This window comes from Brienomyrus brachyistius, chromosome 24, assembly GCF_023856365.1.
Source record: "Brienomyrus brachyistius isolate T26 chromosome 24, BBRACH_0.4, whole genome shotgun sequence".
In the NCBI taxonomy this organism is placed as follows: Eukaryota; Metazoa; Chordata; class Actinopteri; order Osteoglossiformes; family Mormyridae; genus Brienomyrus; species Brienomyrus brachyistius.
In genome coordinates this window covers 5166302-5178720 of record NC_064556.1, presented here as the reverse complement: position 1 = coordinate 5178720, position 12419 = coordinate 5166302, and the positions used below count along the sequence as shown (strand labels likewise).

At 45.1% G+C, this 12419-nt stretch overlaps 1 protein-coding gene across 1 annotated transcript; it reads right to left on the bottom strand.

Moving 5' to 3' along the window:
* Window positions 1–3051: 3051 nt before the first annotated feature.
* LOC125720029 (NEDD4 family-interacting protein 1-like) lies at window positions 3052–11541 on the bottom strand. The gene is made up of 8 exons (XM_048994977.1): window positions 11327–11541; window positions 9212–9299; window positions 7592–7722; window positions 7044–7131; window positions 6801–6925; window positions 5571–5637; window positions 5271–5376; window positions 3052–4152 (listed from the first exon to the last, which is right to left on the bottom strand). The coding sequence occupies exons 1-7, from the start codon at window positions 11354–11356 to the stop codon at window positions 5273–5275; spliced, it is 633 nt and encodes a 210-aa protein (XP_048850934.1). The 5' UTR covers window positions 11357–11541; the 3' UTR covers window positions 3052–4152; window positions 5271–5272.
* Window positions 11542–12419: the final 878 nt, after the last annotated feature.

Here is a 12419-nt window from a genome sequence, read left to right as displayed (position 1 = left end):
ATTCCAGCAACTACAGTATTGGATCAACGCAGGGAATAACCCGGGACAGGGCGCCGACCCATAGCAAGGTTCACTCAGCATTCACACGTACAAACAAATCACCTTAACAGGTGTTTGGACTGTCGGGGGGACCAGAGAACCCAGAGGGAACCCCTTGATGACTTGGGAGGAACATGCGAATTCCACACTCATGGTGAAAACTCAAACCCAGGTCCCAGAGGTGAGAGGCAACTGTACTAATTACAGTGTTGCCGTGCCACCCGAACACTGCACTCCCATCCTTTTATAATTTTACATGCTTTATTTCTGAAAGGCAATGCGGCCGACATCTCTGTATGAAGGACTGCTGCGTGGACATGCTCGTCTTGTCCATCGTAAGGTACGGCAGATAACAGAGCTGACCGTTCAGATTCCTCAGAGCCACGGGTTAGATAAGGGCTCCCCACTTCCAGTCCTGGAGGGTCAGTCTGTAACACAGTTTGCAGATTTCCCTGTTCAAACACACCTTATTCAGCTCACCAGCCGATTGCCAGGTTCAGTAGGCGTGTTTGAGCAGGGAAATATGCAAATCGTGTCACGGGCTGGCCCTCCAGGACTGGAATCAGGGGACCCAGATTTAGCCCAACGATTCAAGGTGACAGCACTGCGACCATCTCAGGAAAGAGTTACGGAGCCGAATCAGGGGAGGCTGTGAGTCATCGTTTGATCCGCGGACACCAGGAAGTCACACAGAGGGATTCCTCAGAGGTACTGCTCAAATGTAGCCTGGTCACATGACTGTTTAAAAATCCACACCCTGAAAATGGCAACTTGCTAGTTGTTACATTTAGATGTCACAAGGCTGACTGCATACACAGAACTCTGAGTAACTGATGCATATCAACTGTGTCATTTTGACATTATTTTCCCGCTATACTGGAATATATCATAGATGTGCAGCCACCTCCCACCAGTGGCAAAAAAAAATACCTTTCGTGTCAGGGAATACTCCGAGCCTGGTGAGCCAATCAGCTCGTCCTCTACGTCTGCCTAAGCGGTCTGAGTCATTACTAACTCTGCATCCCAGCATGCTTAGGTATCCGGGGGACCCCCCCTCCCCAGCCACCTCCTTCATCTCTCCATCTCCTTTCTCCACCCCCCCCCGCACACACACACTCCCCTCTCCAATCCTAGCTAAACATTTACCAGTCCACAGCCACAAATAACTGCAATAAGCGAAGCTTTCCGGTAATTACACCCTGAGTGACTGATCGGCAAGCTGGGGGAGTCACTATGCTTATCGTCCTCGTCCTCGTCCCCCCCCCCCCCCCCAAGGGATCAACCATAGGAGCGTTAAGGTTTGCTGTACTTATATCCGTGTAAATCATCCGTAATTTATGTAAATCCCTTTTTTTTTCTGAAGCAGAACGCTAATATTGGCGATCAGATGTAGTACTGATGGCTGGAGATGCACGGCAGGCATGGGCAGAGTGCAGAAAGAGCAGCGATGCTCTATAGTGGGGGAGGGGCTCATTCAGCCTGTCATCCAGCTGGAAGGGGGGAGGTAGCAACGAGGGGGATACGGGGGAACGCGTTATGACGCTGGTGGGGAGAGAGCGGCTGGCTTTCCTCAGAGCGGAGCCCCCCCCTGCCCCCCACCTGACAGGATGAGTCAGAATCTCACTGCGGAACCGCGCCATGACGTGCGAAGTCTCCGTTTTGCCGGGCCATCGAGGCTGCGGCGGCTCGCGCAGATACGCGGCCGACGACAGGAAGTCAGGCCGTCCGCCCCCTCCGCCGCATCCGATGCATTCGCGCATCAGACAGTGCAGGCGCCACCATCACCCTGCGCTGCTGAGCCGCCCATGAGAGTCTCACAAGCACATCAGAGGATGACTAACCAGCTACCCCCCCCCCCCAGTGAGCAGGTACAGCATCTTAACGGGATTAGCGGGTATAATCAGGGCGGTGGAGGGGACCGATCGCACACACGCACGCACATTTTACTCACCTTTGTGAGGACTGTCCATTCATTTCTATGAGCATAACCCTAACCCCAACAATGACGACCTTAACCCCCACCCAGCCCTAACCTTAACCATAAGCAACCAAGCAAAATACAAGTTTGGCATTTTCGGTTTTTCCATTGTAGCTACAGACTTTTATAAAAACTGAATTTCCCCTTGTGGAGACTGAAAAAATGGTCCCTGCAATGTCAAAATAACAGGTGTTTCTCATGTCCCCACAACGTAACGTACAGCTGGACCACATACAAGCACACATGCAGACACACACGCATGCATACACAGGCTGGCAGTGAGGAGGAAGGGCCATCGAGCTGTGCTGACCTCACCATCTCACACGTGCTTCATCTGGGCACCACAATCGCAGGAGCTTTTAACAAGTCTGGACAACTTTAATTTCCCTGAACATAAGATGAGGAGTGAAGGGAAGACAAAGAGTAACATATCCCCCCATTTTTAACAGGTCATAAAATTATTATTACTGTTAAGATAAAACCATAAAACATCCCCTACATCATTGTTTCTCAGCTAGGGGGTCGCAACCCAAATGCGGGCTGGGGACCATTTTCATTGGTTCATGGTGTGCGGTTGAAAACAATTATGAAATTTTTCTTTCGTCAGACTTTTGTTTTTTAACGGTGCATGAAGACATCATGCTATTATTACTGCACAATTTTTCGCGAAATAAACTTGGTTCAAAATTTTTGTTAATTTTCGGTTGTGACTTAATGACCGAGGAAAACACAGGTTTGGGATGAGACCCACTGCCCATGCGTATGCTTTCTGAAAGCTCCTGTCAGGAACTTAGTTGGAACAGTTCAGATGCTTGGTTCCAGTTACGGACGCTGCTAACGTAGTTAGCGACTATGCTTTTGGGAAACGCACCCCTATATGACACTGGCTTCCCAAGGCTCCAGTGAACTTGGTCATGTGATCTCACCAGGCCTCCTGGGGTGTAGTCTACAGAAAGACATCCAAGGTAACTCAATCAGGCATCTCTGGACGCCTCTCAGAGCAGACAGTAAAGACCAAAAGACATGAACAAGCATGACTATGGAAGTGACATTTATTACCCATGTTGGGTTATTTACAGTCATACACACAAAGCATAAAAACCTTTAAAGTTCAGTACTACGATATTGAGTAAGGAAACTTGTACGAAGACACGAGACAGGTCCAATTCATCAACGTTGACGAGATGTGGTCAAACGCCGCCTTTCGTTAGCCTGTCACCCTGGCGCGTGTTATCGTTAAGGAATCGTTGGAGCGCGCAGGCACGCTAAGAGCATACCTTCAGCCTCTCGTATTAAAGTTACTTACGAAGTAAAGCCTGATAAAGAGAGTCCAGCGGGTAGAGAAATCACTACAGCTCTACGTCAGAGAACGTCTCTGAGCTGTCTTGGGTCGGTGCTTTCCAGCCAAGACAGGGAAGGGATTCGTTTTCTTTGCAGGGTCCAGTATGCAGGGACACTGCGGACGGTTACTTGTTACCATAGAGACCCTCCCGAAACCCACCCTGATTATACAGTTTTTTCAATGTAGGCCAAAAAAAATTTAACTTTTTTGAAGGAAATGATTTAGTCGGAAAAAAAAAAAAGCCGTTTTGGTTTTTCTACAAATGCCAAATATCATCCTCTCAGCTTATAAAGATTCTCCGATCTCTTTCAACTTTCCTGTGAATTAGAGCTGACATGAACCCTTCAAAATCAAATACGGTTTTTCAAAACACAGAAGAAAAACAACACTGCCCCCTACTGGCTAAAAAGGACATGTGCATGCTACTCCTCAACTATGAACAGATGATATATTGTATAAGGCATTATTCATACATCACAGACTTGATTGCAAATAGCACTTAACATTAGCCACTAATGACCGAATGGTTACAGAATAGTAAGCATCCACTAGTAAAATTGTACATTTATAAACATAAAAAGTAACGTCTCATTCACAAAGAGAAGAGTGTTAATCGAATCAGTATTTCTTCCTCTTCTTCTGTGGCTTGTTTTTCCCCCCCGACTTCCTCGCAGGTGTGCAGTAGATTTCGACCCAAAAGGTTTTGTTTTGTTTTTTACCCCCCTTAATCTTCTCTTTGCATACAGGACTCGTGCTGCAGGAAGTGAATTTGTTTCTCATTGCAAGAGCACAGCTGCAATAAAAAGACACAGAAATCATTACCGTAACGGTGCCACGTTTTTGGGATAACCGCCGTATCGCTTAAGAACGCAAAGCGCTTCCTATGGGGTTGTACAGAGGCTATTTACAGTTAATACAAAGGCCTACTGGGTAGTCATGGTTTCCCATGTACAGACAGTGCTCCGTGTTCCCATTACATCACTCCTCTTCGTTTAACATTCAGCAGGGACTTACATGAAGTTACACACATATGCATTACGTGTGTGTGTATGTGTTTATATGCATTTGGTTGCATAGCAACAGCATGTTTATTCCTCCAGTGAATTAGACAGGAGGCCTACATTTCTTGGGTAAGGGATCACCAAGACCACTGTGTACAATAACTGGACCAAAATTACATCCTTCTAGGGGTCCTGTGGTCTGCGTTTTCCATGTTTGTATATGAAAAAAGGTAGTATATCTGAAACTGAAGATAAGAAAACAGCCCGAAAGTGCTGTCTGTTAAGCAATTTTCCTCCAAGACGATAAAAGTATTCTGAATCGGAATCTAGTAATGTCAAAGATTCACCAAGATCACAGTTTTATAAGATCATCTTAAATAAATACGTATTACTTGTAAAACGATGTACATGCAAGTCACGCGACTAAGACATGAGGGGGAGCAGGTGCACGGACGGTCAGGTGGGGCAATTAATCACGTTTTAATTTCAATTACAAGTTTGACCCCAAAGATTATCAAAATAAAATAAGAGATATGAAATGACTGCGTCGCATTTCATTTTCGGGTTACGCTGCCGTTTTGTCTCGTGTTATAAATCCTGTGCATCACTCCCCAACTCCTCTTCATTTCTCAGTTTAATTACAAAGTTCAAGGGCGGCAAATAATAATAATAAAACTCATGATATTTCCAAAGTCAATGAATAATCGTGTTGAATTATCATGATCTGAATATCGACCAAAATAGTCGCTATTATGATTTTTTTTGCCATAATCGAGCAGCCCTTCTGGATAGCTGGACTGTAATCTGTCTCGCCCCTATGTAGGTCAGGCCTGAAAGATCACATGACCAGCTCAGCCAGTGAGTCATGCTGCGTGTGCAGTGGGGGCACGGATCAGCCGCGGCAGCTCACCTTCAGTAGATAAAGAGGACTCGGGTCCGGGGCAGTGTGGAAAACGAGTCGGCCATTTTGCGGACCTTGGCGTAATTGATGAAGCCCCTGAGGAAGAGCAGGAATCCTGGAGAAGAAAAGACCGGAAGAGCAGGTCAGACGCAGATGGGAATCGACTTAGCGGCCCTCAGAACGCCAGGCCAGTCAGATCTCAGTCGACAGGAAGAATCACTATAACAAGTTAATATGAATAAAGATGGATGGAAAGAGCATCAAAAATACATATTGCAACCACTGCGAGTATAAGAACTAGATACTCACCCAATACCAGAAAAACCCACCACAGCCAATACTGCCCATCAAAGTATCCGGGGAAATAAGTTGAAAACTGGAAAAAACACAGAAGGGTCAACATATTGAGGCGGCATGGCGGTGCAGTGGTTAGCATGGTGGTGCAGTGGTTAGCATGGCGGTGCAGTGGTTAGCATGGCGGTGCAGTGGTTAGCATGGCGGTGCAGTGGTTAGCACTGCTGCCTCACACGTCTGGGACCCGGGTTTGAGTCTCCGCCTGGGTCACATGTGTGCGGAGTTTGCATGTTCTCCCCATGTCGTCGTGGGGTTTCCTCCAGGTACTCCGGTTTCCCCCCACAGTCCAAAAACATGCTGAGGCTAATTGGACTTGCTAAATTGCCCGTAGGTGTGCGTGTGAGAGTGAATGGTGTGTGAGTGTGACCTGCGATGGGCTGGCCCCCCATCCTGGGTTGTTCCCTGCCTCATGCCCATTGCTTCCGGGATAGGCTCCGGACCCCCCGCGACCCAGTAGGATAAGCGGTTTGGAAAATGGATGGATGGATGGGTCAACATATTGTTACTAATACTGGTGAAATACTCATAAAGGAATTGAAGGGATACTGAAGACAGGACTAGAGATTTGCCCTCCTTACACAACATGAATATACAGGGGGAAAACATTCTGTCTGTTTAACATACTGACCTTTATGGGTAGAGTGAATGTCTTATTGCAATGGAGAAGTGATAGAACATCTTTGATTAAGAATTGGCACAGACTGATCATGGAACATTTGCCACGTACACTGCTTTCCTAATTAGAACAGTTCCGTGGGATATAGGAGTCATAGCTTCCTAATATTGGTCATATTGGTTAAGGGGATAGAGGTTCTCTGTACAAGCTTAACGTTGATGGTCACGGAGTATTTCAAGAAGCTAACTAGCTGTATGATGCTTTCATATGCACTCTGAATGATACCACCTGTTACCTGTAATGAGCTTTCTTTTCTTTCCTATAGCTTCGTGTATTTATGGGCTATGTAGTTGCTCATTTTCGTATTTCTATTGCAAAATTTTTATAAATATATATTTTTAAAAATTGCTGTTGCAATTAATCTGTGTAGTAGTAATAACAAGAAGAAGAAAATTTTATGCGGACATGTAGGAAAATGCACACACAGGTGTACAACTCTCACGTGCTGCTACTTGAGGCCCATAAAACAGCGATCCCAGAATGCCGAGCCCCCGGCGAGCGAGTCTTACGCGGACAATCAGGATCCATTTGATGAGCGACAGGCCAAACCCAGAGATGGCACCGTAGCGGCCGGCTGCAGAGGTGGTCAGGCAGAAGGACAGGAAAAAGCCAATCCAGTTGAACAGAAACGCCACTGGGAGAGAGAGCAGACGGTCAGAATGAAAAGTCTTCAAAGACCAGAGGGAAGAGGAAAACAACACTCAGAGCCGGCAGGTCACTGGCGGCCGTCAGGAAGACTGCTACGTCCTTACTGAAGAAAGTCAGCACGAAGATGCCGTCGTTGCCTATCCGCAACTGGTCAGCATCCTCAAAGTCGTCCCTGGCCACAAAGTCATCATCCTGTGGACAGTCACCGTAAGGTTACCCCTTACTATGACATTAATTATATAAACGTCGTTCAAACATAACAGCGATCCAAGATGGAGGAACGCAAACCTAAAAATGCCGCTGCACAAACATAGCATGAATGCTAAACAGGACAGCCTACTTGAAAATTAATTCAAGGGTCAAGATAAATAAAGAGCCTCTATTTAAATGGATCTGTAGCACAGATCAGGGGTCTGCATGTAAATACTACCGTACGCACACTGTTACTGTACCTCTAAGCATTCGTAAGCATTGCGTGGTAGACACACAAACCAGTAAAATAGCACGTCCTTCGAAAGAGCTCTGCTCCAGTTCTGCAGAACGACATGTCAGCTAAGTATGTGCTACCGTTAAGCAGTCCCTCAGACGGGGTTGAATCACGGTGCAGTCCAACAGTGACGGGCGACAGGTAGCACCGCGAAGCAGAACTCACTCTTCCGGCGACCAGGGGGACGGTGGCCTCGGCCTTGGCTCTCTCCGCCTCGTCGTAGGATGGCAGCGACGTCGCCACATTGTATGAGGGCGGCTTGGGGAAACTGCCCTCTTCTTTGTAATCGAAGTAAGCTGAAGAAGAATACGGGAGGCTAACGCTAATCCATCTCCGTTCAAAGCACAGCACTGGCGCCTGGTTTAGCTATTAGCCGACCAATTAGTAAAACCCGATACAGCCTGAGGCCTATTCTATAGGGTTTCTAAACATTCAACACTCTACAGTTCCTCAACACCAAAGCAATTACGCAGACATGAGCAAAGGGCCTTGACCTGCATGGAGGCGCAAATGCTAGCTTCAGATCATATTTAGGTCCTAACATTTCCGTTCGGAACGAGACACAAAGAAAATCGCCTTCCAATCTACCAAGCTAGTATAAAATGCCAAAAGAAATAGTGATTATATACATGCTTTGCCGGCAAAAAGAAAGAAATAGTAACGCCAAGTTTTCTGAACTGATATGACGTCATCGAGGGGGTGACCAACCGATGGAAAATGCTGAATATACAAGAACTGAAAACGTGATTATTGCTGAATTGACAAATCAGCAGTAACACTTAGAATCTCAAGCATCACGTGCCACTGCTGACCAAGTGAGACGTGCGCCCTCAAGTCACAGGGTCTTATGATAATGTAAAAACCCTGAGTATCTTTACTATTCTCCAACATTATGTTGGCATCCAGCTACCACTTCACCATACAAGCAGAAAAACTGCATGTCACTGCATATTTGTACACTAGACCTAAAGTCGATTTAATTTTTTTGCTTCTCCAAAAAGTCCTATTTATAGGTTGGGGGGGAAAAAACGTCACAGGATTTGGAAAGTCTTCTTCAGCAGGTGATGGTATATTTAGCATTTTGCTGCCTGCGCTCTTTCTTGTTTGCTCGCACTGATAGATCATTGTGCATGCGCTCCCTTGCAGTGAGTAACATGGTAACTGACGCCGAATGTGGTCAGCGAATTTTGACAGTTTTCACTTTCGGAGATGCAAGTTAGCTTTAAGAACTAAGCATAGATTAAAGACAGATCCTCAGTGAATTCGATGAGACCGAAAAATCCGAACAGTATACGTTTTAGGCGACAATCAGTTGTCAGGAAGTTTTATTAGGAAAAAAACTGAACAAACAAAAGAGAGAGAGATATGGCACCCCCTAAAGGCTAATGATAAATCTACAGGAAGCTAAGCCTCTGTGCCTGTGATCCAAAGGTCGCCAATTTGAGCCCGGCCTCGGGAGAAAAGTCACATGTCCGTGGGCTCCTTGAGCAAAGCCCTAAATACCCAGATCCCTGGGCACGCTCCCTGTGCTGCCCCTTCAATGTGATCCCCTAAGCTTCTCATGAAGAGCAAAATTGGGCAAAGCTATAAAAGGTATTTTCCTCACAGGGACCAATAAAGTATCACTGTTCTGTTACCACCAACACTACAAGACAACAAATAAAAACAAAACAAACAAACAGTAAGTAGCACAAACAAGGCAAAAAAACAGGCAATAAGAAATGTGCTACACTACTTCACAGCTACCGGGGGCATACAAGGGTGTGCAGAAAAGTAGAGTCCTACCAGTATTGTCTGCTGCGATACTGCTGTATGGAGGGGGGGCGTCAGCAGCCACCTGGGAAGCCTCCCTTGGCTCCTCCTCGTTAGGCAGCTGTAGGCAGAGACACCGATAAGACAGCAGGGTAGAGACTGCAGCTCTCAGCAGGGACTTGCCCACTGATAAGGAAAGAATGACAAGTTCTCGCAAAGACTGACTCAAAGCTTTTGGAGAATCACCCAGGAACGAACATGACAAGAAAAGACACTAGACAAGCCATAAAGACATCTGGGTTACAGAAAGAACGAAACGACAGAGAGGACCGAACTCTTGTTTTTGATGGAAACCAACTGGCAGTCTCAGTTTTAGTTACTGATCACACTGATGGATGCACACACGCAATGTACATTTTCTGCAGGGAAAAAAAAAAAAAACATTCATACACAAACTCCACAACCTACTGAGCATAAGTGAATGAATTAACAGGTTCTAAAGAGGAATCCCTTCTACAAACCTAATACACTCAATGCCTAATCCGGTTTGCTTCTACACAACTAGATACCTGTCAAACTTGTAACAGCCCAATAACATTCATCAAGGTAGTTACACTTTAAAGATTGCATGTCCCACACGTCTTTGCCAATATAAAGCCAAACCAATATGAAACAGCAACTCTAAGCAGCGGGTATCGCATGAATTTCGGAATTAGATTTCACACAGAAATTTCCCCATGAAATCCTGGTGCCTGGCAGTGCTCCACAGTCAGATACTCTAAACTGCTTCAGCGAATAGCCAGCTTCATAAAAGTACATCAAAGACAAGGTCGTACTAGGCACGGAAGTCAGTGGCATTGCTTAATATAAAAAACAGCATCAGAAAAGGCAGCTGATATGGGTGGACTCAGGATGCCTCAATCAAATGCAGAGCACTGCAAATAACAGCAGCAGAATTATGTATAAATGGAAGGCTGGGATAGATATATAACTGCTTGTACTGTGAACTTCCTAATTCCCAGAAACCTTAACCTGCAAGTTCAAGTTCTTTAAATGATTTACATTTTAGCAACTTAAAATGCCACACACACACACACACACACACACACAGCTGATTTGATTATCCCCCCCAACAGACATGCCTGGATGCAGGTGTACACAGTCAGCTATTCCTCATAACTGTAACATTTCTAATCCCAATTCTCAGCAGGCTACCATCTTAAAGGAGAGCAGGTACTTCACTGAAACCCCTCCGCACATTTTTGCCTGTACACTTAGTTAAAATGGCCTCATAGACAAAAAGACAGAAAGCAAGTGATTTAATTAAATGCACATTAGTCAATACAACGTCCAGTCACAAAACCAAGACAAGATAAATAAACATGGCTACACCCCTCACCTTAATCAGGATCTCAAATAAAGATTCATTTAAGCATCTTAGCAAACTCGAGCAACTAATGCTGATTATTCATTCCATTACGAGCTCAGGTTGGCTTAAATGAATGCCCTAATTGTACCGCAATAATATGCTGTGTATATCTTGGAAGACAACATTCGATAAACATAATGTAGACAATTTAATAGACGTTAAACGAGCTCCGTGGTACACCGCTGTTCAATCTCACTGGTTATCTCTGCTGAACCCATTAAAAAAATCTGATATCGGACAAGGGCGTTACGACAGCTTCTTGGAGTCAACTGCCCTCGCAGGCCTATTAAAAGTGCATAGATGATGGCTACTCGGATGAATCTTGAATCGCAAGAGGAACCAAATACGGGGCAGTTTTTGGTCACAGCCTGATAGCAAGAACGCTAAAATCATAGGGAATAAAACGCAGTAAAAACTCCGGTACTATTGTCATGATTACACACCCACGTTCAGTCTTAATACAAATCGTTACTGACTCGCTGGAAGCTACAAAATCTCATGTAAAACTGCCAACGACTGAAATCATGGTAAAACCCTAGCTTGAACGCGTTTCTTTACTCCCTCAAAAATAGCTAAAAGGACCGCTGCAAAGAAAAACAATGCGGCCTACAAGAACCACGTCATCCCCGGCCTTGCGTTGCGCAGGCGGGGCCGTCTTCCGCATGACAGGACGGCCGACGCACCCGCGCACGAGCGGTGCCCAGCGTATTTCTACTCACCTGCTGGTACCTACTGCTTTGTTCAGCCATTATGAAACGAAACGTTGAAAGCCGAGCCCAGGTCGAAAACTAAAAGGTGGACAAGACCTTCCCCGTCAAGAAATGTTAAAAAAAAAAAAAAAAATTTTTTTTTACTATCCTTCGGGACGCCACAAGCCCGCTTCCCCTCCACTACTCTCAGGCGGATTCCGGCTAATGGAGACGGTGAAAACAAAACCCAATACTACTGCCCCCTACAGGCAGCCGCATGTCACTTTAAAAAAAATGGCCTACATACATTTCAGCAAAACGTTTACAGTTTTCCTTTCTCAGTTGACATATTTTAACATATGCTAAATTGTCAACATAGATAATTTTTCTCTTTTGTTTAAGGAGTCGATATGGACGACAATAATTTTGTAAATATAAAATCTCACCGGTGTCACTGAAGCGGCATTCGTCTGCTAAAATTAAAGTGCATTAATTAAAATATGCCAAAGGTAGGGCAGCAAAGCTATGAACTAATAATAAAAAAAAATAGCAAAGCAATTTTGAGACAGGAATGACAGCTTGTCAGATGGCCATTGTAATAAAACTTTCCTGGATACCTTCCACAACTTGGGATGTATATTATACAGAAATACATATAAATTAAGCAAAAATATTATTTGATTAAAAATTAAAAACATGTGATTATGGAGTCGGGTGCGTCCAAACTGTCACAGACAGGTCAAACAGTGATTATGTATCATGTTCAGCCCCTGCATTCTCACACAGGACTGTGTTGTTCCAAACATGTTCTGCCACTGATGACAACCCAAGGTCCTTTTTCATGGTGTTAACCTGCGTCGCTGGCAGAGCTGGAGATTTCAGGTCCAGAAAGTATAAATCCAGACCAGGATTTTGTTTCAACCAACCAGTTGAGCATAAAGAGTCACAGTCACAGAGTACTCAACTGGGTGGTTGAAACAAAATCCTGGACTGGATTTGTACTTTCTGGACCTGAAATCTCCACCTCTGGCCGCTGGTCCTAGTGGCTCTTTAATTTGTTTAGGATTTAGACTGATGAAGCTTCATATGCTAATTCTGCTCAAAAGGCTATGATACATTTCTG